The sequence below is a fragment of the Carettochelys insculpta genome, chromosome 2 (genome assembly GCF_033958435.1).
Source record: "Carettochelys insculpta isolate YL-2023 chromosome 2, ASM3395843v1, whole genome shotgun sequence".
Taxonomy (NCBI): Eukaryota; Metazoa; Chordata; order Testudines; family Carettochelyidae; genus Carettochelys; species Carettochelys insculpta.
The window spans coordinates 242,165,536-242,190,560 of record NC_134138.1 but is presented as its reverse complement, the minus strand read 5'-3'; the positions used below and the strand labels follow the sequence as shown (position 1 = coordinate 242,190,560).

Here is a 25,025-nt window from a genome sequence, read left to right as displayed (position 1 = left end):
TAGTAAAAAATACCTCTAAGAAAGACAGCATGCTCCAAACATGACAGTTCAAGTAAAGAGCATCTAAGAACTCCCCCAATGTGCTGTTTCTTTCATGGGGGTAAGACCAACCTTCCTTATGTTTCTGAGCTCAAATGGAAAATACCTGCATTTTGCACTCTAAAAACAATGAATACTCCATTTACAAATTCTCTCCACCTATTGTTAAAGATAGCCACTAAATTATATCTCTTTAACAGACATCAGCTGCTCAGCCATAAACAAAGAGAAAAATGTTAAGTGTTCAGTATTTAAAAGATAGAATTGCAGAATGTTGTGTAATTTCAGAAGGAAACCCTCTTCGGCTCCAATCCTGCAGCATCCACCTGCATTGGTCACTTTGGACAACTGGAAGATCATTCAAAGAATCTGTTTTTGTTTTTCCTCTTGAATGCATTCTATGAAATCAAACTAGACTACACCTGCAATAAGTAGTCATCTGCACTTCTTGCAAAATCCTCTATACAGTAGTGTGTTTATAGTTATAGTGACTTTAGGTCATCAATATTGATACCGCAGTGTGTAAATATACATAATACAATTCCTTATTTACTTGCCACCTATTAGGCATTTGTCCATAGGAATATTACACATTAAGCATTTTAAGGTTGCCAGTCATAGTAGTTAGGCATCCCAGAGTATATCTTTGAGTCACTTCCAAAGATTAGAACACAAAGCAAACGCTGACTTGAAATTAGTTTCCCATTGTGCTTCATTCATCTCAGGATCTGTCTGTGTCTATCTGTGACTGGATTACCATTGAATAATAGGTTTAGGAACATAAATCAATAATTAGAATTACCAGGCTTCACCCATCTGTTTGCTTTATGGATTGAAGCTCTCCTGGAAAATAGTTTCATAAACCTATAAGAACGACCATACCGGGCCAAATCAAAGATCCATCTAGGCCAGTATTCTGTCTGATCTCATGATCCATTCAACTAAACAGCTAATTGAAGATCAGTTGCCTCTTACTTGTATGCGTTTGCACTAATCCAAGAAAAAAAATCTGCTAATGGTTTCCAAAGGGCCCATTGTTTTATTTGGATTCGATGAACCCACTCTAGGTCATGTATCCAAATATTAAAGTCTATTAAAGTGTTTTAATTTTCATGGATTTGAATCATTCATAGTATATGCAAGTTATCTGAGAGAAATTTTGCTGTAGATTATTTTCAGGAGCAGGATGTAATTTTAAATAAAGAGCTAAGACAGTGATGGCACAATTGTTTTATAACTGCACTTTTATCACTGATATACTGTGCAGGTACACTCACCCATGGGTCAATTTGTGCCTGCACTTATAGGTGGAACTGCATAGACTGATTGTCCTGAAATACTTTTAGTGGCTTATAACATACAAAGAGCTGAAAAACATGTATTTGCAGCATCATTTTTCTGTGCTTTGTACATAATCATCATTTTGGCAATTTGCTTTTTTACTTTAATTTATCTCATCCACAGCAATAAACATAACAGCAAGCTGCAGGAAGGACATCCATTTTTACTTGTTATTGAATGACTTTTATTCAGTTGATGTTTAGGTGAACCAATTACATTTTATGATATCATCCCCTAACTTGTGAAAATAAATGCAGCTTACAAAACTAATGTTAGGGGGTGTGTGTGTGTGAGAAAGAGAGAGAGAGAGAATGAGTACAGAAAGAAATCTGCCAACCCTGCCATACTTTTTATGGTCTTTTTCTTCCTTTTCACTGACTGTTGAACACATTCTCTTTTCATGGATGTCAACACATCAGATCCACAAGGCTACCAACCAAAAGGGAATCAAATAAAAAGCTAAAATTGCTCTGACATGGAAAGTATCAAAGTCGACAGAGGTTTGATATATCAAAAGAAAAGTGTAGCATTAGAGACGCTGAACTCAGAGGCAAAATGAAAGACAGGGAGATCTGTTTAATGAATTATTGAGGTATTTTGGTGTAAGAGGCAAATTCTATTTGTGTAGCTTATAAGGCAAGACATTTTATGTGGTTTCTAAAGATTCTCTGTGGCCTTTTAGGGGTGACATTTTGGGTCAGAGGAATGGCTTAGTGAAGCATGTTAAAGAGATTAGCATACACCGTGTGGTACTGTGTGAAAGGCACAATGCTGGGCTGAACTGGGTCTATGAGACATGAACAGCTGAGCGTCCCTGTTGACCTACAAGCAGCAGAAGAACTGAAGAGAATGATGAGCAAATAGGGGCTGTGCAGAGTCATTCTCAGCTGGAACCATACATTCTGATAGACAGCATAAATATCAGCGTAGTTAAACAAAAAAGATTATTAAACCATTACCTTAATGAAAACCTGAATGTGTCCTGTGGCTTTTGAGGACTTGTAGTACCAAAAGCTCATTGTGCAAGCTGTGCTCGACTCTTTCCACATGGAGCTCTTCACATGGGCTTTTTCTCCTCTTAGGCCTATTGGAGTAGCTTCAAGATAGAGGAATGCTCCTAGAATCAACGTGTTATGAAGAACTGTTTTAGACATTAAACATTCAGCAGAACTAAGGCAGAGAAATGTAAAGCATACCGCCTTAATGCACTCCCTGTGCCAGCCAAACCCATTGCACCCAAGTAAGAGTGGGAGATGGGCTGTGCTTCTTTCCTTGCCCATATTACACTAGGATGCTGCTGGGACAGCTTAATTTTGTGTTGGAGATACACGGGAGTTCTGCTGGGAGCAGCTCCAAAGAGAGGTGCTGAGCTGGCATGAGTTTTGGCCATCATGACCACATCTTCTTTTCCAAGAGCACTACATGCTTTCCAGGCCACATTAAATACCAGAGTTGTAGATGTTTTCCAGGGCAGCAATCTTACCCCAGGGTCATTTCTACCAGAATAAGCAGGCATAAACCCTTCTACTAGCTCTCACCCTGGCAGAGAAAATGTCCTGCAAGTGCCTTCATTTATCTATACCCCGGGCTGCCAACAGTTGCATAATTTCAATTTAATGTAGAATAGCTATTGGGAAGGTCATAATTCCTGTAGAAAACATTTCTAACAGCTGTTATTGCTGGAAGAATGTCACTTCATACAACACCAATAAATCTGAGGGTGTCTTCTATGAAAGATGGTCTGCAAAATTGCAGGTCACCAACTCAATGATAGTTCTGGTAGGCAAAGGGACCAACCAGCTCTCAAGGGGCCAACCATCCCTTTGCATCCATGTGGATCTATAGCTGTCCACAGAGAATTAGACTGGTTCTTGCCCTTTGTATTCCTCAGTACTGTATTTCAAAGTATAATATCCCCCAAAGATCCCAAATAAATACTGATACTTGAAAACCATTTCAGGAGAAGAGGTGGCACTTGAGTTTTGCATTTCATTCCATGATAAAATCCAATCAAATAGACATTTCAATTACAAAACCTAATAAACACAGCAAGATTTCATATTCCATCATTTTTGGCTATGCTAACAATAGCAAGTGGAGGTCAAATAAAAGTAATCATAGTGTAAACAGCACAAAGTTGATCAATTCAGAACTGCATATTTACTACACTCTGTATTTGAATTAGGGATGAAGATCCATTTGACAAATTCACTGTTTAGAATGGACTTCAACTCTTCTGAGGCTCACTGGCCATTAGAGATGTTTGCTCTTATCTTCTGGACGAGGTCAGGTATGAGTTAAATATTGAACACCAACAACGTCTCTTCCCAAGGATGTAGACCCTAGACTATTTACCAAACACTGACAAGGGGTGACAGAGAATGGATCACTTGATGATTACCTGTTTCGTTCACTCTCTCTGGGGCACCTGGCATTTGCCACTGTCAGAAGACAGGACATGGGGCTAGCTGAACCTCTGGTCTGAGCCAGTGTGACTGTTCTTATGTTCCCCCAAAGAAATGCCTTTTTTTAGCAATACATTAGGCAAGGCAAAAGGAACACATTATTTTGCACATAACTGGTCTGTTGTGTTAGCATAGTCATCAACACAGAGAGTTTGCAGTACTATAAGAGCTCATAAAAAGTATGAAATCATCATGACATCAGAGTACACTGGAAAGAAAAGACTAGGGCGACATAGTTGTTGGAGGTCCCAATGGTAACATGGAAGTATGGTTATCATTATTAAAATGTGTATTAAAAAGATGGAAGGCCCCTTCTTACTCATCAAAATGGTATTCACATATTTACAGACAGATCAGACTGCTTCAGTGACAAGGTTTCACTGCCTTCTCTGGTTCTTATAGAAGCTGATAAACCTATGTTCTAGCTCTCTCATAATCAACACAAATAACAAGCAATCCTGTGGCACCGTAGAGACTAACAATTGTAATTAAGTCATAAACTTTTGTGGGCAAAACCCACTTCCTCAGGTGAAAGCAAATAATGGGAGTGGAAAGGTTGGTAAGCAGCCCCTTGCCACTCAAAGCAGCTAGCCGCTCCCTGTGCTTCTCTGTGGTGAGTGCTGGGGTGGGAGGCTTTGAGCACTGCCCCAGCCTCCAGCACAATCTCTGTGGCCAATGGGAGCTAAGATTGTGCTGCAGGCCAGGCAGTGCGTGAAGCCTCCCATCCTGGCACCCGGTGCAGAGTAGCACATGGACCAGTCAGCTTGTTTGAGTTGTGGCAGACAGGGAGCCTGTCTGAGGGTCCATCTGGGTTGCTTGCCGGGAGCTGCCTAGATGAGCATCTCCCACCCAGAGAGTGCCTCTGGTACCCCAGTCCCTCCAGGTCCCCAACTCCCTGCCCCAGCTCACCACTGAACTCCTCTGCTCCCCCGATTCCAGGGCATGGACCCCCTCCTACACTCTTCAACCAGACCAGAATCTTGTCCTGCACCCTCTCCAGACCTGGCAGCCCAAGGCCCTGCCTCTCCTTCACCCAAACTCCACCTCCAACCCTCTCCTGCACCTTTAACCCCTATCCTGAGCTCCCTTCTGCACCCAACCTCCACCCCACACCCTGCACCCTATTCATAGGAGAGCGCGGCCCTTGTCCACTTACCAAAATCTTGGAGTGGCACCTGTTCTCTATGGTTGCGTTTTGTTTCATGAACTTTGTTTTGTTATAGCTGCTGGGTCTATATTAAGTATTATAAGTTAGTAAGAAATTGTTTCTAGATTCTATAAGTCTTGTAAGAAATCCTGGCTCTTCCTTTGGCAAAAGGAATGTCTTTCTTTCAGAGGTGAACTTTCTTTATGTGAGTGAAGAAAGCATGAATGTGAGCGTGTATGTAATGGAATCAGTTTCTGAAGTCAGCCTGTCTAGACAACCAGCTGTCAGAAGTACCTGGATGGCCAGAGAATAATAGGAGCTGATCCCAGAAATGGAATCCACCCTGGATAGAAAAAGTCCCATTAAGAGAAGATCAAAGTCCCATCTGCTGCTAGCTGATGACTCATGGTCATACACAGTCTGAGGACAGTGGTGATAACTCAGGGCCATACAGCATCCTGGGGCAGTAGGTCAGGAAAATTGCTATTGGATTGAAACAAATAAAAGATGAGTGCAGGCTACAGGCTTGCTCTTTTCCTGCTTTGGAGTGAGTCTTTGCGGGTTGGGAGTGTGGTGGGGCAGAAGGAGACCCAGGCCCTAGGCCCCTTCCCATCTCCCCAGGATGAACAGTACCAACTGCTCCTGAGCACTACAGCTGACAAAAAGAGCAAGCTGACAAAGAGGACCCTGGATTCATGACTTCAGATAGACACACTGGACCCACTATGCCTTGGCTTCTTCTATTGTTCTTGTGTAACTCTTCACCTGTGATGAATTCATCTGTGTAAGGGTATGAGTGCAGGAGTGTATGAGTGTGTGTGGGTGTGTGTTTGAAAGCTAGTTCCCCCTTTTCCCTTTAATCCAATAGTGGCATTTAATAAAACCATATAAGTGTAACCTTGGGGTGGTCGCTCTGGTGTAAAATAAGGTAACAGCCCCCATCACTCACCCAAGCTTCCATAAGCCCCTGCCTCCTTTTCTACCCTCAATTATCCAGTAAACTCAAGCCTTCTTTTATACAATCTCTGCTCCGCCTGTAACCCTTCTTCACATAATCCAATCTAGAGATGCCATGCTGCAACTACATGAGTCTCACAAGCTCTGTGCACCCTGCAGTTTTCAGTTCAGGATCATCTTGAGATTTACCTAAGGGGAGCTCCCAACCTCTGTAATGGGAACTTCAAAGGTAGGGAGTGAAGCCGAAATCGGTCAACGGATATGGGAAAAGAATAGGTGCCTGAGTGTTCGGGATTAAGAGAAGGGAGACATGAGAGTTTATGAAAGATTTGCTAAGGCATATTGTGAGAGCTGCAGCCATGCAGGCCACAGTCAAGGGAAGAGTTCTTACCTGATTAGTGTGCATTTCAGAGATGATTTAACAGCTTAGAGAGAGATTTTCCTAAGGCACAATGGCATGTAGGGGATCTGCTTCAACAGCCTTTCAAAGACAACTGAGAGCCCAACTGCATTTTTCAAAATCTCCTTAATATATTAAACAATTCCACCTCCTCCCCACAGTATGTTCTAATACTCCCAAACGTCCACTGTCAGCATAGCATGAGAAATTTATTCTGAATGTTCCAGCATTATGTGCCTGACATGAACAAAAAGTCCTCTGGACAGATCTGACTCTGGTGGAATGGATCCTAATGGTTCTCCAAGCCTACTTAACTCACCCTTAAAATCTGTTGTCAGATCAAAAGTGTCTCTTTTGCCAAGTGGAAAAAAAACAAAAAAACTTGATCATCATGTGCAGTATTATTTAGAGAAAGGGCAATTGAGAAACAAAGTTTTCTCAGCTACGGGCATTGTGGAACAGTAATTAATATTGTTTTGATAACATATTTCATGTTTCATTTATTAATAATGATACCCTAATTAGATATTTAGAACCCTCCTCTTGTCTTAGGGGGAAGACAGGAAAAGCTTAATAAAGAGGATTATATCCTCATTTGTGAATGGACAACATACCAATTCCATTTCCAAGTGTGTGGTCCCTTGGAGGTCTGAGACTTTGAGGCGAGCCAACTCCCACAACCCAGTCAAAGTTGTCAGCTAAGGAATTTTGCCAGCCACATCTGCCCTTCTCAAATGTGCAGGAAGTACCACATTCATTCTCATCGGTATTGTCTCCGCAGTCATCTACAAAATCGCAGCTTTGTTCTGGTCTGTAACACTTGCCGTTCTGACATTGCCAATCGCCATGTGAGCAGGAGCCTGAAAAGAAAACAATATGGGTATTCTAGTGAATCATGCTGTGGTGCCTTCTAGTAAGGTTACTGGAAGGTTACATCTGAGCAAGTTTGATATTTAGGAGGAGAAGGGTGGTCCACAGCATTTTTTCCAAAAGTTTTTGGTTCCCCTCAAGTTTCAAGCCATTATCAGTTTGTTTCTTTTGTGTTTTGTGAAAAAATGGCCTAAAATAAATGGCTGTTTGCCTTGTATAAACTTTGAGGGCAAGTTCCAGCCATGCATTCCTGCATGAACAAAGCTTTGTAGTCTGACTTAATTGCTGAAATTTTCCTTTCATGTGGTATAGGATTAAGCCATTTCATTTTAACTGCAAAGCTGAGCTTAGTTTAGCAGTCTTCATTTAAGAAGAAAGGGAGAAAAAGCCTTTATAATCTAACTAGGCAGTTTTGCCTTTTAGTGGACTTTCTGCAAGCTAGCTCAATGGGGAGGGGATGCTGTCCTTTTTGTGTATTATTCCTGGTGCGACTGAAAGATAACACTGTTATTGCAAAGCTTGAGCATTATAGGACTCATTTCACAGCATCCATTTCCAAGCTTCATGCTTTTACTTCAGATCAGTTCCTGAAATGATTTGGCTAGAAGATCGTCCCTTTAGCATATCCTTAGTCCAGAAAGACAGACAGGAAACTAAATAAAAATAAAAAATAAAAAAATCACAAACCAACAAATGTCCCTTGTTTCCCCAAATGAAATTCCCTGGTCCAGCCAAAATTGTATTCACTTGAATGTCACGCACATAGAGTTAAATGCACATGTATGTAAAAAGTTACTCACATAATTTTGACAGGATTAGGGCCAATTGTTGGTAAAAAAGCAAATAAGAACAAAGTTAAGATCTTGGTTTTCCAGTGTCACCATCCAAGTAACCAGGAGAAATGCATGAAAACATCAAACTGCTCTAAGGAGTACAGAACAATTTTTTTTAACAAAAGAACAATAAACAAAAGGGGCTGAATGCTGACTACCACCAAAATTCAGAACTTTAACCCCCAGGCTATACTGAAGTCAACTGTCAGAGGCTACAACTACACTAGAAGATAAATTTGAATTTAAGGCAGTTAGCTTGATTGTACCAAGTGACTGTCTTCACTGTAAATACCATTTGCTCAATTTAGGGAGCACTAATATTGATATCATAATATTGTTGGAAGTGGGTGGGTGTAGCATCAAGATTGAATTTAATAGTTTGAATGAAGGCTAGTGTAGAAGCACTATCTCTTTAAATCTAATTCATTAACTTCCAGAGGCTGAGTGGCGCTGCTGCTCCTGGCTTCCCACTCCTTGACATTCAGGTGAGTCAGGAAACTGACCAGTGCAGCAGAGCTGGTCAGTTTCCCACCTCCTGCAAGTGTCAGGAAGCTGGGAAACTGATGGCGCTGCTGCACCGGGCTCCCGGGTCCCTGACACTCTTGGGACCCAAGAATCTGAACAAGGCAGCACTTGGCTCCTAGCTCCCCTGAGCCATGCCCAGCAGCACTGGTCAATTTTCCAGCTCCCCCAAGCTGCGGGGAACTAGGCAGCAGGGTGAGTGCTGCCAGTGGTGGGGGTGCAGCAGGACCTGTGGGGAGGGTGCAGAAAGTGGGGCTGAGGGAACTTTGGGATAGGTTCCCACAATGCACTGATGAAACAGTCAATGTTTTGCCACTCTAGTGTGGCAGCAGTAACTTGACTTTGTGTGGGCTTTGTGGGACGTGAGGATACTCAAAATTGAATTTATAAAATTCAGTGTTATAAAATCAAATTTAATAAAATCAATTTTATCTGGTAGTGTAGATGTAGCCAGAGTTTCCTGTCCCTGCAAAGCTCTTGCAAGAAGTAGATCTCAGTATTTTCTCATGGAGACTAAGATGATTTTCGTTTCTTCTGTCTTTGATGAACTCTTACAGCTGTATCTATGACTCCTATAGCTGGATGGTAAATAGTCTTGGAGAGGTAGCTGTGTTAGTCTGTAGCGTCGCAAAAAAACAAGCAATCCTGGATTCTCTTAAAAACTAACACTTGTATTTAATCTATTTAAATCTGATGAGGTTGGCCTTATGCACAAACATTACCTCATAAACAAAATAGTTGGTCTTTAAGGTGCTACGTGACTGCTTGTTTCTTATAACTGGAGTAGATAGTTCCTAATAGTAACTACTAACCAGGGTGTGGTTGATTGCTCCACAGCTGTTGATGTTCTTTAATCAGGTAAGATAACACATGCATCTTTAGGTGGTCAATGAAGATGTGTGTAAAACAAACAACAAGATTGATTTTCAGAGGTGCTGAACACCTCCAATTTTTGTAGATTTCAGTAGGAGTTTTCCTTTACCATGAGGGACACTGATCTCCCCTCCCTAATTTAACTGAATTTCAAACACAGGACAATCCTAAATCATCCAGTGAGTCCATTTTGTGAGTTAAAGAAAAGAAATAAGCAGAAGGTTCCTCTGCTGTGTGGAAGTGTTGGAAAGACAGAAAACTGCAGTGATTTTGAAGAAAGGGGAGGTAGCAGATAGCTAAGTGCTCCTCACAGTCCATTAATATAATATCCTTGTATCTAGGCTTTCTTCAGAAAGAATTCTCCGAGCAGGACTGACTATAAAACTGAATGGGCATATTTCGATCATGTTCTTCGAAGGTGCTCTGCAATCAGGGATCCGACCCTAAAAAACAGAATAGGAGAGCATGCACTTTCCTTAAGAGCAATGCTTTCTTCATGACACAAGAGGTCAAATGTCGCATCCACAGCAACAAATCCCAATTGGAGGAAATGCAACGTAGGTCTGAAAATCTCCAGGGAATGTTACCAAAATCATAGTAGCCTTCTTCAGAATTGGTAGAATTTCCTCAGGGATTTTAGCCAAAGTGGCAGGGAAGTGGAACACCAGCAGCTTGGTTTAACTTGGGTCACCCACTTGGCTTTATTCTAATAACAGCTGTAGAAATTTTGATAGATTCCAAATAGAGAGTCCTATTGACTCCTAAGTCAAAGTTTGCTCTGTGGGGGAGGAGCTGGTGTTTTCCCAGGGCACAAGAAAGCTTAAGAATTTGGAAGCCAAACTAGAGAAACAGAAAGTTTATGTGGTCAGGTTTGTCAGCTAAGTGGAGAATTAGGTTGGGGGCACTGTAGGGATAATGTTGCCATTCATTATACTGGCTTTTCTAATTCCCATCCCCTCCACCTGGATCCTGCAAGGCGCTGAGCATTCTAGTCACACCCGGCAAGACCTGTGTAAATGATCTCCATGCAGGCAGGACTGCTGGGTACTACAAACATTTTAAATGACTTGTTCTCTCTCAGAGTCACAATTGTAATGCTACGACTTTCCCAACAGAAGACAGACAAACATTTCTGCTGAAGCTCTGGATATTTATTAAAAGCTGTGAACCTAGGATTTTATAGGTATGATAAAGATTGTGGCTGCTTTGCTAGGTTACAGAATTAAGCTATTATAAAGATTTCACAAAATCTAACAAGTAGCTGTTTTTAAGACTTAGTCGTTGTAACCCTACTTTCCCTGTGTAGGTAGCTGCTCTGTGAATTTAGGCATACATTCCACTTTCCTAGCAAACTCAGAAGTCAAAAGCGTGCACAAGGACCATGCCTGCTCTTCGCTATGCTTTCACATTCTGCCCACCTAATGCTTAACAATGACTATCAGGTCTCCACAGTATTTTGTGATTATTTCCACGCATCCAATTTGGGATTGAAGAACTTGGGAACTGAAATGTGGAACTGGTTGTCATACGGAAAGAAAAAATAACTTCGCATGTTGAATCCTAAGAAGATTTGTTTTCAGTAATGAGTAAAAGATGTAAGGGATAAATAAGTCCATTGAGATTTATATTTAAGCTCTACTATTCAAAACCCCACCCTGTATGCTTCATGATTTGAGTCTATAACATAAGTCAAAGCCTTCTGGGTATAATGGGGGAAAGTAATAAGGTCAGCTATTTAACTGCGGCTGTGCCGACATTGTCAGGCTTTGTCGGGAGAAATTTGTATTGGAAGATACCAGCCATGTCTACACATGCACGCTACTTCGAAGTAGTGGCACTAACTTCGAAATAGCGCCCGTCACAGCTACACGCGTCGGGCGCTATTTCGAAGTTAACTTCGACGTTAGGCGCGAGACATCGAAGTTGCTCACCCCATGAGAATAGCGCCCTACTTCGACGTCGAAGTAGGGACCGTGTAGTCGTTGCGTGTCCCGCAACGTCGAAATTGCCGGGTCCTCCATGGCGGCCATCAGCTGAGGGATTGAGAGACGCTCTCTCCAGCCCCTCAGCTCAATGGTGGCCGCATGGAGCGGCCCCTTAAAGGTACCCTCCCCCTCCCTTCCTGTGCAGGAAGCTAAGGGAACATGCAGGTGGCAGCCCACACACGTGGCCAGCCTGCACGTTCCTCAGCCACCCACCCAGCTGCGATGGCTGCCCGGCAGCCCCCCAGCGCCCCCAGGGGACCCCCCCCAAGGGGAGCCAGGGCAGCCAGCCCAGCCAGTCGGGCAGCCAGGCTGGCAAGCGGCAGCGGGGCCCCTCCTGGACGGAGGCCGAGCTGCGGGACCTGCTGGGGCTCTGGAGCGAGGAGGAGGTGCTCCAGGTAATGGGGAGCAAGAGGCGGAATGCGGATGCATTCGCTCGGCTGGCCAACGGCCTGGCTGCCTGGGGTCACCCTGCCCGCACTCCTGATCACGTCAGGAGTAAGGTGAAGGAGCTGCAGCAGGGTTACTCCCAGGCCCAGGATGCGGCCAGCTGATCTGGGGCCGCCCCCATCACTTGCCCCTTTTACAGGGAGCTCAGGGACATCCTGGGCCCCCGGCACACCTCCTCCCCTCCGGCCACCCTTGATACCTCGGCCGACGAGCCCCAGCAGGCCCTGCAGCTGGAGTCCGCCCCGGAGGTAAGCCCCGCACCCCGGGGGCCCCCCCCAGAGCCCACCCCCGGGACATCGCGGCAGGAGGAGGAGGAGGAGGAGGAGGGGGGCTCCTCCTCTGCAGAATCCGGGCTGCAGATCCTCCTCCTGCCATCCCGTAGCAGCAGCCAGGCCTCCGCCCCCCGGGGATCTCCGGACCGTGGGAGCGGACCGACAGGTAGGTACCCCCCTCTGGTGTACACCCCTGGGCTTGAGGGGCGGGGGGTAATAGATATGTGTCCAGGGCCCCCCACATGCTCACATGGCCATGGCCCCAAGGACAGCAGGGCCATGGCCCTCACAGCAGTGCATCAGCCCCTGCCCCCCCCACCCCGCACGACAGTGCCATGCCCCATCCCCGGGGCAGGGGGGAGCGGAACCTTGAGGGTCCCCCGGGAGCAGGGGGTGGGACACCCCGCAGCAGCAACAGCAGCATGTGATGGAGTGGGGGGAGTGCAAAAGGGAGACTCAGGCTACATATGAGCAACAAGAGCCGAATAGCTCCCAGGGGCAAAGGAGGATCCTGGGGCTACAGCTGGCAGGTGACACCTCTGCCAAGAACAAAGAGGAGGGAGGAGCTGAGCTGGCTTGGAACTGCGGGGGGGAGGGGGAGCCACAGGTAGAGGCTAGGGGAAGGGAGAGCTGGAAGGCAGCCAGCCTGAGGAGGGGGAAAGCTGCATCCCAGAGGGGCCCCCCTTTGGGTCTTCTCCCCACGACGGGTTGGAAGGACTGTCTCTTCCGACAGCTGGTGCTGTCACTCCTGGGAGAAACTGGGCATCTGTGGCCTAAGAAACCTCTCCTGGGCTACGTCTACACGTGAAGCCTACTTCGAAGTAGCCTATTTCGATGTGGAGACATCGAAATAGGCTATTTCGATGAATAACGTCTACACATCCTCCAGGGCTGGCAACGTCGATGTTGAACATCGACGTTGCACAGCACCACATCGAAATAGGCGCAGCGAGGGAACGTCTCCACGCCACAGTAGCACACATCGAAATAAGGGTGCCAGGCACAGCTGCAGACAGGGTCACAGGGTGGACTCAACAGCAAGCCACTCCCTTAAAGGGCCCCTCCCAGACACACTTGCACTAAACAGCACAAGATACACAGAGCCGACAACAAGTTGCAGACCCTGTGCATGCAGCATGAATCCCCCGCTGCAGCAGCAGCAGCCAGAAGCCCTGGGCTAAGGGCTGCTGCACACGGTGACCATAGAGCCCTGCATGGGCTAGAGAGACAGCGTCTCTCAACCCCCCAGCTGATGGCCGCCATGGAGGACCCCACAATTTCGATGTTGCAGGACGCGCAACGACTACACGGTCCCTACTTCGACGTTGAACGTCGAAGTAGGGTGCTATTCCCATCCCCTCATGGGGTTAGCGGCTTCGACGTCTCGCCGCCTATTAGCTATTTCGATGTAGCGTGCACATGTAGACGTAGCCACCTTGTGACCAAACTTCTGTTGATGGAGCACATCCAGATGCCAAGGCGCATCGAAAGAGCGATCTGCTCTGTTGACAGAGAGCAGCCAGACAGCCCAGCCATTCTCTTGAGAAAACCACCACCCAGAACCACTCCAGACACGGTTGTGAGTCACCTGTTCCTTCCAAGAGCCAGTACCAGAGCCCTGTGAAGAGGTTGCTTAAAGGGACCTCTCTGGACAGCCTTTCCCTGCCACTCCTGTGGGCTTGCCTCCTCATGTGAGGGACAACAGAGTTCTCCAAATGCCTGCCATGCTTGCCCTGAGTTTGGGGGTGACACAGGTGGTTCCTGCATGCCATGTCACCAGAGCTGCCACTGGGATTGCCATGCCCCTGCATGGACATGCTGCATCTGGAACTGAACTTTCTGGCAACTGTCTTCCTGTTCCTCACTGAGAACAGGCCCAAGAGCACCTTTGGAGATGGCACCATGGCTGCAGGACTTGCATATCTGCACACACACCCCTCCAGTGCACATGCATCTCTTGAGGCACACCAGTTTGGGCTGATGGGACCAGCTGATCATGGAGCAGTGAGATGACTAGCAGTGGCTCCAAAACTTTTGCATATAGAAGGACACCTTCTTGGAGCTCTGTGCCTCACTCACCCCTACCCTCCAGAGACATGACACCCAGCTGCATCCCCAGCCCTTCCCATGGAGAAGTAGGTCACTATTGCCCTCCTGAAGCTTGAAACCCCCAACAGCTACCAGTCAGTGGGAAACCAGTTTGATATAGGGAAGGCCACCATTGGGGCCCTCCTCGTGGAGATAATGCACCCTTGGGGTGTGGTTCCTGCATGGCGTTGGGAGTAGGGTGTCCTGCTAAAGGGGGACTCCAGGGAAGTGTGGTTGCGGGGGTGTGAGGATGGAAGAAGGTGGGGGCGAAGCCCCATCCCTGGGGGGACCTTGCTGTCCTGTCCTCATACAGCCCCACTGCTGGGGGAGGGTGACCTTTTGGTGGGGGCTCCTACAGAGCTTGGGGGAACAGATAGGAAGAGGATGGGGGCCCCAAAAGGGCCCAGGTACTCACTCCCTCAGTTCCTGTCCATGTGTGTTCGATCATCTCCCTCTGCAGATCATGAGGGCCATCAGCATGATTCTGCTGCAGCGGGTCATCCACCTCAGGGACAACAATCAGGTCATGGCCAGATTCTCTGCCCTGCATTGAGGCTATCGATGGGACCGACATCCTGATCTGTGCCCCAGAGCATAGCATGGCCAAGTACATCAACAAGGAAATGCTATTTCTCCATGGTGCTGCAGGCCATGGTGACCACCATGGAAAATTCATGGGCAGTTATGTTGGGTGGGTGGGCTCGGAACACGAGGCCCACATGTTCCACAACTGCAGCCTGTGCCAGAGGCTGGAGGTGGGCTCATTCATCCCTCGCCATGAGTTGGCAGTTGGGGACATGCAGATGCCACTCTGCTTCATGGGGGATGTGGCCAACTCTGTCATGACATGGCTGATGAAGCCCTATACCAGTCAGCTGGACATCAGTACAGAACTATTCAATGAGGGCGTGAACCATGCCAGGATGCAGGCCAACAGTGCCATTGGCCACTTCAATGCACAATTCAGGGTGCCTGCTGAATTGCCTCAAAATGGAGGAGTGCAACATCCACCAGCTTGTGGGGGCTTGTTGTGCCCTGCACAACATGTGGAGGGAAATGGAGAGGCCTTCCTCCCATGTGGGAGGAGGGGCTGATACCATCTAAAAAGGGTGAGCCTATGAACAGCCAGGCATAGCAGCCATCTGCCAGGCCTATCAGGATGGGCTATGGATATGGGAGGCCCTGAGAGAGAGCTTTACCCAAGGACCCCAATAACCCTCCCCAGGGCTCTCTAGCAGGGGCCTTTGACCCACAGCCCTACCCCATCCCCATCTTGACCCCTCTCTTCACCCCCTCATCCCTCCCTGGCCCTTGCACAATAATGACAGGCACCCATGTGGTGAACAATTAAGTGGGTTTTACTGAACATAAAAAAATTTGTGCCAGACAAAACCAGTGAAAATCCTTACTATTTATAAAGAAGTGCCATGGAAACATCTGTTACCTATTTACAGTGGGGAGGACTTGGGACAGGAGGTGGGGGGCTTCGGAGCATGGGGGGTGTGGAGTCGTGAACCTGAGAGGGAGTGGGACCCCAAGCAGCACTGGCATTGGGATGCCCTCCTGATATGGGTTTGGGACTCCCCTCAGGGTTGGTTTGGGGCTGGGATTGGATGAGGTATAGATCGGGAGGCTGCAGCGGGGTCTGGGTGGGCAAGGGGAGTAGGGAGTCCTGGGGATCAGGGGGAGCAGGGGGTCCTTGGAGACAGTGGAGGCCATAGCCATCACCCATTGGAACAGGTGGGGAGCCCAGGGTGCTGTGTGTGAGGACTGGTGGGCAACAGGGATATTAACTGGTCCCAGGCGTGGGACCACCAATCCACATTGACCCTCAGGCACCACACCATAGTCCTGTGGATGTCATGGAGGATGGCAATGTGTTGTCTCATCGGGACTTCATGGCTCTTCCACCAGCTCCTCTGTCTGTGAGGGCAGCCTGGTGGTATTGTCAGGGTGGCCCAGCCTTTGCTGGGGGTAGGTACAGCTGTATGGAAGGCAAGGAGGAGAGATGGTGAATGATTCATGCAATGCAGCCCCAAAGACCCTGCAGCCCACCATGACCAATGGCCAACATCCCCTGGGATGGGGATGTCCTGGGAATAAAGCCACATGTGTCCTGCACAGTGGGCCTGGCTGCACAGGGACTCCACAGTATCTCCAGGACCAAGCTGACCACTGTGCCACCCCCCAGTCAATGGGCTAGTGGCCACAGGGGGTCCCCGGCTACAGAGGGGTCCCCAAATGGGTGGCCGGTGAACTGGGAGTAGCCTAGCCCTCCCCGGGGCCCACTCACACACCTGCAGCTTGCAGCACTGCCCATGGGAGTGGGTGCTGTCTCTCACCTGTAGACATGCCTGTGTGCTGGGTGCCACACTCCTCAGTGTGTCTGGGGTCAGGCTGGTACCACTTCCAGCTGTGGCAGGTGGTGGGAGGATCCCACTGGGACCTGAGGCTCATCCAGCCTTCTGTGAGCCTGGCAGCATGATGCCGCCACTGCCCTGGAGCTTTCTGCTGGGTCCAGGTGGTGCACCCTACTGCTGCATGTGGTTCCATGTTCTGGGACCTCAGCGTGAGATCCCACCCAAGCTGGCCAAGCTACACTCGTACCCAGCTCCATCTGCACCTGCATCCCACACCCTGGGGTGTGTGATGCTTGGGGCACTCAGTGGAGGGACCCTCTCTGAGCTCGGAGGATGCCCAGGACATGGCCTGGCTGCCAGGGACTGGGTCCAGCACCAGGACAAGGCTGCTGGCTTTGGAATCCCACTCTTGCAGGGGTTGGGCATCTGCTGCCATCTTCTTCTCCTCCTCTGGGGTCTCCTTCTGTACTGGAGGGCCCTCAAGCCTCAAGTTGATGCTCAGGTGAAGGGGTGAGGTGCTCCCCCCCCCGGATGTGTTGCTGCTCCCTGTGATAGGGGCAGGAGGTTGGTCCTGCCCCTGAGCATCACACAACATGCTGAGCCCACACATACCCCTGCCACAACTCTTTGACTTTGGCCCACACCTGTTCAAGGGTGTGGCATTCAGCCAGGGCTGTGGCGATGCAGCCAAAGATTTCCATGTTGCAGTGCCTGGCACAGGGGTCTTGGAAGGTCTCTTCCTCAGCTCAGAAATCCAGGAGGGCCTCGGTCTCTGGGCCTGATCAAGTTGGGCCCACCTCTTCGAGCCCCAGGGAGGGTCCTGGGAGCCCTGATGCTGCTCCTGGGTGGGCTTGTGGGGTCTGTGGCTCTGCCGTGGTGCGCCAGGGTGTGGCTGCTAGCATGCTGGAGAGAGCTGTGCAGCACACTGCGGCTCCAATGCTTCAATCTTGTCACAGGGTTCCCCGGGCTCCCTGCAGCTTTAAGAAGGGCTGGAGGCAGGAACCATAGAGTGCTGGTTGCTGTGAGCAGAGTGTCGACCTGTGCAGTGCCCTGGAGGCCTTTTTTTTTTTTTTGACAGAAGGCCCCCTAGAATGTCCAGACTCACATTTTGTCAACAGATCTCTCTTGATAGTATTGTTCTTCCTCATGGCGTGTGGGGCACAGCTGCCGAAAAGCGCTCTCTTCGGCCAACTTAACGTTGACAGAACACACTTTGTAATCTGTCCGATCCATGGGTTTTGTTGACGAAACAGCTGTTTTGTTGACAAAACTCTGCAGTCTAGACCTAGCTTGAGAGAAGTAGCTTCTCTGTGAAGCTAAGTAACTGTTTTCTCACAGCAATGCTCTTCAAAGATTGCTAGGAGGTGGACTTCATGCCGCATCAACACACTAGACTATAACGGACCCAGAGGCACTGGGCATTGTTGTTCAGATCAATAATCTGTGAACTGAGGAGGATATACGCAACAGAGGATAATGGCTGCACAAAAGCTACTAGAATCTGTCAAGGCAATAATCACTATTTTTAAAGGTTTTGAATAAAACCCGAGAGTAGGGAGGGATTACACTTTTAAATAGGTATGTGGGAATTGGATGAATAACCTATATTTTAAAGTGCCCCTAAACATATTCATTAAAATGGCTCAGATAAATGTGTTAAAACAAAAAAAAGCTTCAACAGCCCATCGTTAAAGAGCTAAGGGGACTAATGGCATAAACACCCCTGTGTTTAATTACAGTCAAATAACAAGGGAAGACAAAGCCCTGTTTTATCCTACTACCCCAGTGGGACTGAACGCATTCCTGTCAGTGATAGAGCAGGTGGGTTTCTGAACTGCAGTACTGAGGCAAAGCAGGATATCTGAACGGTGGATTGCCTACATCAAAGAATTGATCCTGTACTGTTATTAATGTACTTTAACTTCAGTGGGAGTATTTATCTGTGCAAAGATGTATTCTCATGAGTAATGACTAGAGGGATCTATATTTATGTACTTTCTTTTCTAATCCTCCAAACAGAAAGTTACACCTCGTGCAGGGACTAGAGGAGTGAATGAATACCTTACTTCAATGCTCTGTTATGCCACGGTGCCAGCCTTGTCCCCTTTTTATTGGCTCATCTAACAAGCATCACTAGGCTCTTTTCTCTGCTGTCCCTCCACCTCTATATGAAGCACCCTTTTTGAGCTGGCCCCTACCTTTATTACATTCAAATTCCTCCTCCAGCTCTAGGATAACTATAAGGCTAATAATAACAATGTTTTCTCAGCTCCTGTCCCCTATCACTCCTCCTTTACTTATGCTATATCAGTGATATTTTTATCATTTGGACGCTTGGTAAAGAGACTCTTGAGGAATTCCACAGAGATTTCAACAACCTGCACCCACCATCCAGCTCAGCCTTGACCATACCACAGAAGAGATCTGTTTTCTGGACACCACAGTATAACTCACTGATGGCCAGATCAATAACCCTCTCTACTAGAAACCCACTGACTACTACGCTTACCTACATGCCTCCAGCTTCCATCCAGCATGCGCCACAAGACCCATTATTTATAGACAAGCCCTTAGATACAATCACATCTGCTCTGATCTTACTGACAGAAACCAAAAACGTCAAGATCTCTACCAGCCATTCCTAAAACTTTATCTGCAAGAAGTAAACAACAACAACAACAAAAGATTGACAGGGCCAGACAAATAGCCAAAAACCAGTTACTTCTAGATAGACCCACGACTGTTAATAACAGAATACCACTTGTCATCACCTATAGCCCCCAACTCAAAGCCCACCAATGCATTATCGACAATCTACAACCTATACTGGAACATGACGCTACACTCTCACAGGCCCTGGGTGAGAGGACTCTTCTCTCCTATAGACAACCACCAAACCACACACATCACCACAAAAATACTAATCCTGGAACTTTTCCCTGCAACAAACCCCATTGACATATCTGTCCACATATTTACACTGGAGACACAATCACTGGACCTAACCATGTCAGTTACATGATCAGGGCTCAAAATCCTGTACTTCCACCAAAGTGATACATGACACGTACCAGGAATGCCCCTCTGCTATGTGTATCGGACGAACTGGCCAATCACTTCACCAAAGAATGAACAGATACAAATCAGACGTTAAGAATCTGAATACACATAAACCTGTCCGTGAGTTTACCTTATGTATTACAAGGAGAGTTTCACCATTTTTGATATTTGTAGTGATCTCAGGCACCCTACTTAATTTAATAGATATTTGCAGTAAGTAATTTTTCTCCTTTTCTCCCTCCACTCCTTCTGTCCTAGGTAGCTGATTGATCAGTTTCTATTTCATTTTTTTTCTATCTTTCTGTTAAATTCTGTTTGTCTCAGTTTTCATTTACTGGAATTTTCCAGATCTGAAGAAGTGGGTGTGTCCCATGAAAGCTCATCACCTTATATATTATGTTATTAGTCTTTAAAGTGCCACAGGACTGTTTTTTTTTGTGCAGATACAGATTAACACGACTACCTCTCTGTGGCTAATAGGTAGACTGTGGGTTCCTGCAAATAATCTGAGTAACTCACCAAAATGTTTTTGCACTCCCCTGATCCCTGCTGCTGCTCTGTGAACAGCCAGCTTGCCTGTGCCAAATTAGAGTAACTGGAAGGCCAAAACCACAGTCAGGGATTGGCCATGGGGCTTTTTCTCTGCTACACTGGGAGCAGACAGAGTGGGTGGTTTAAGAACTCTTACTTTGAGGTGATGTCCTTCTTTCCCAGTTAAGGCTAGATTTCCCCAATGCTGTGGTGAAATGGGACTATGCTGACCCAGGGAACCTGGCTCTGTGTTTTCTGGAATGACCAATCCCTGCATAGACCAATCTAATTACATGTTACGATTACCCCAAATGCTGCCTGCTTGTATCTTTCAGATTGTAAGATCTTCTGGACATGGACTATGCCTCCTTCCCTGTCCTCACACATTGGATGCATGATCAAATAAAAATATTAACGGCTAACATGGTAGAATAGATCTATACCCATTAATATTAAACCAGTTACTAGTAAAACAGATTGAGTCAGCAGAGGGAGCAAAGCGCTAAACAACAATTTGCTTCATATCAGTGATCTCACATCAGAAATGGTCTATGCTGTCTGCGTTTTCACTTTCATCATGTCTAGCACTGTATATTACTTCCAGTTCATAAATATACGATAGATAATAAGGGGCCCAGGGCAAGGATAATTACTTCTGCAGTAATAACAGGTGCCACCATCAAGTCTAAGCAGTCTCTGTGAAACTGCCTTATTAGTGACAGCTAATAACTGTTTATCCATATTTTGCTGCAACTGCAAAGGTATGTTGGATAAAAGGAGGTCACATGAGAAACACAGGTGGCTGAGCCCAGCCTGGTCAATCAGTATGCGCATGAATGAATTATGTCTCACAAGAACATCCAAGAATTCTGGTAAAAAATAGTACTTTTTAGCTCTCCAACACCTATCCTGGAAAAGTATCCTTGGACATAGGAATAACGTGATTTCAATGTTGGTGAGGTCCTTTTGAAAAGAACCCTGGAGCAGTTAAGCCGCACGGCAGCAAAACACAGCAATTTCAAAGTGCTCCAGCTGCCGGCGTGCTAATGAGGTGATGAATATGCATTTCAGCGTCTCATTAGTATTCTTCAATCTGGTGACTAGCGTGGCCATTTTGAAGTTTTTATTAAGTGTGGATGTAGCCCTTTTGTTAAAATGCTCCTTATAAAAGGAGCTTGTCACTTTGCATGCAGCCAATGCATCTAGAAAGCATGGAAATATTAATACTAGTGAATAAGAGTAGACATGTAATACATGTAATAAAGGTGTAAGGAATCCGAAGATGTTTGCACAAGGACCCCAAACTTCCAAATTATTTACTGAAGCATTAATGCTCTTATACCACTGAGTTTAATTAATTGTTGCTATAATTTGCATTGGTAGATTGGGAATAATAATCTGATTAATTCTCATGTTTTCCAATGGGGCAGTTATATGGAAAGTGCATGTGTGCTCCATTAGCACTTAAAAGGTTGTAGAAATATTAAATCAACATCCTAGATTCCCTGTTTGACATATTTTTAAAAAGCCTCTGATACTCTTTCTCTCAGCTAACAACATTCCTTTCCCGGTGGCTTAGCTCTCTCGATTAGATTTTGTTGTTGCAATTTATTTCATCTCCTTGGTAGTTTTATTCTTGGTTTTTTTTTTTCAATGTGATGTTTTCCCTCTATTCTTCAAACCCATCCAAAAGTGTCACAAAGGGTTTGAATGATGAGATACCCAATCTCTCCTTCTGGATTTAGCTGGAATCAAAAAGTTCAGAGACACAAGAAAAATTTCATTTAAAAATATTATTCAAAACTTTTAAGAGCCCCATAAAGAGTTTGGGTTGGGACCATTTCCAGGGTTGGCAAAGGTTGCATGCATCAGGGCAAGATGCTTATGCAAGAGGCTAAGGAGTTTCATCCTCCCTTCTACCCCTGCACCGGATAGCTATAGCTTTGTTTTGGGACAAAAATGAAGAATAAAGAGGATGTTGTACAAACCAGTAAGAAACAAAATTTCTTTCTCCAGGAGCAGGTCAAATGAAGTCAATGGAGAAACTGAATCAAAGAATTTGTACTGACAAGTTCTCAATAATCTATTCATTTGGTAAAATTCTAGCTAAAATGGTAGAATTCTTCTCGTTATTCTAATCTCAAATGGTATCTCCAAAATACACCTTCCAAGCACCACTTCAATTTAGTGGATAATTAATTAATAACTATAATGAGGAAAATAATAAATGATATGATATCTGACATAGCCTTATAGTAATTATGGTTCCATCATAACATATTGAACACAACTTCTGAAACACATTTGTTTCTCCCTTGTTGTCCATTCTTAATTGTACTTTGTCATGGTTTCAGGCCCATCGTCTGAATTCCAAGACCATAAGAACCAGAGCCCCAAGATACATTTGTAGTACTCTTGTATTATTTGATCACTTTGATATGATTAAATTTGATAATTTAATACTTACATTTCTTACAGGCACTGTAGTATTTGATAATTTATATTTTCACAATTAAAAGCTAATTGAAGAGACTGGAGTAATTCACACCTCAAAGTAAATCAATAGACATCTCTAGGATTAGGAAGCCAGAAGTTCAAGTCACTTTCAAAAGGTTTTCTTTTGAAACCATAAAACTCGGAATGTATCTTTTCTTAAAATGAAAGCTTAAATTCTGCAGAACTTTAATCTATCACAGAGGCCAGAATAATGAATCAATAGGCTGAGAGTTTGACACCAACTGGAGAGGGGCACTCTGGACAATTCAGATAATTGAATTCTTGCCCACCCTACTCCCTGACACATCTTACATTACCCCTTTTGCTGTGAGGCAATATTATTGTAGGGTTCAATTACATGTGTATGTTTTTTTAAAAAAACCATTAGTTAATAAGATTTTTCCTCAGATCCCTCACTGATCTGTCCCAAGGACACAATATCCAGTGAACAGCTTTCAACACGATTTGTGATGCATAAAGGTAATAATATGTCAGCAGAGAGAATGTGAAAAATGAACCTCATTTTGAAATCAAGACTTAAAAAAATTGCAATGACTTAAGCAGTTTCAAAAGTTAGAGTGCTTGAAATAAAGAACAAACACTTTAAAAATGTCTATATACCATAGCAGCCCAGTTTGCTCTGAGAATGTGCCTGAGTTTTGCAAAATGGATCTCAGTTCAGCATAACCCAGAGCTTTTGTGCAAACAGTGGAGGCCTCTTGAAAAAGCTGCTGCTCCTCTCTCCCTTGACCCTCATGAACAGGAGGGTAAGGATCCCTGACACAACCTTTCATAGTCTTATGGCCTCCACAAGCCTCTCAAGCCCAACACCTCCATCTCTCCTCTTATTCATTTATGTGCTCTTGTAAGCTACGTCTACACGTGAAGCCTACTTCGAAGTAGCCTATTTCGATGAATACCGTCTACACGTCCTCCAGGGCTGGCAACGTCGACGTTCAACATCGACGTTGCGCAGCACCACATCGAAATAGGCGCTGCGAGGGAACGTCTACACACCAAAGTAGCACACATCGAAATAAGGGTGCCAGGCACAGCTGCAGACAGGGTCACAGGGCGGACTCAACAGCAAGCCGCTCCCTTAAAGGGCCCCTCCCAGACACAGTTGCACTAAACAACACAAGATCCACAGAGCCGACAACTGGTTGCAGACCCTGTGCATGCAGCATGGATCCCCAGCTTCAGCAGCAGCAGCCAGAAGCCCTGGTCTAAGGGCTGCTGCACATGGTGACCATAGAGCCCCGCCGGGGCTGGAGAGAGAGCGTCTCTCAACCCCTCAGCTGATGGCCACCATGGCGGACCCTGCTATATCGATGTTGCGGGATGCGGATCGTCTACACGTGCCCTACTTCGACGTTCAACTTCGAAGTAGGGCTCTATTCCCATCCCCTCAGGGGGTTAGTGGCTTCGATATCTCGCCGCCTAACATTGATGTTAACGTCGAAATAGCGCCCAACACGTGTAGCCATGACGAGCACAATTTTGAAGTTAGTGCCGCTACTTTGAAGTAGCGTGCACGTGTAGACATGGCTGTAGAGGAGCAACAGTCTATCTCCCCTCTATTACCTTTCAAGTAGGTGCAGCCAGTCAACTCAGATGCTCCTGTCTGACAGCAGTGAGGGCAGGGAAACAATCCTTAAAGACAGATACCCCCTTTCTCAGGGAAATCTTCTCTTTATCCTGTTAAAGGACATCCCAGAAACTAAGTGGGGCTTAGGCATATATTCCTATATGGTAGATGTCATTCACAAGTCCCAGTTTTACTGTTATAATTTGTTTTCCAGAAGTGCCTCCAGGAGCAACCAAAATTGAGTCCCCACTGTGCTAGGCCTGTACAGCACAAGGTCAAAGAGCTCACAATTTAAAAGACAAGATGGACACATAGATATAGTCCAGCAACAATTCAGTCCTTTTGGCAAAGCTCCAAAACTTGTCAGTTGAGTACAGTTTCCTCATAGATTCCTTTTTGGTTTTGCTCACCAACCTCCAGAGGCCAAGCTGTCCTTCTTTCCCCGTTACCTTGAGGACAGGGAGAGTGCTAATAGAAAGGTAATATAGTTTGTAAAGGGGCCACACCTCCACACCTTCCCTAAATAGGGCCCTTGCCTCCTGCACTCTATTACCACACACACCTCATTCCCCTGTCCTGAGTCTCTTCTCACAGTCCCTGCCCTGAGCCGCCCTCATGTACCTCAACCATGAATCCAGCACCACACCACACCTAGCCCCCTGCCCTGAGCCCCCATACTGGCAAGCTCCTGCCCTGACTTTGCAATATCCCCCGCCCACATCCCCACCTCCTTTCCTGAGCCCCCCCCCCT

At 46.2% G+C, this 25,025-nt stretch overlaps 1 protein-coding gene across 1 annotated transcript in view; it reads right to left on the bottom strand.

Moving 5' to 3' along the window:
* MALRD1 (MAM and LDL receptor class A domain containing 1) overlaps nt 1–25,025 on the bottom strand; it is a 532,671-nt gene that overhangs the window by 220,858 nt on the left and 286,788 nt on the right. The window contains exons 28-29 of the mRNA XM_074985504.1: nt 6,964–7,209; nt 2,340–2,497 (exon numbers count right to left, since the gene is read on the bottom strand). Coding sequence (XP_074841605.1) covers nt 2,340–2,497; nt 6,964–7,209 — 404 coding nt within the window. The remainder of the gene's footprint in view (nt 1–2,339; nt 2,498–6,963; nt 7,210–25,025) is intronic.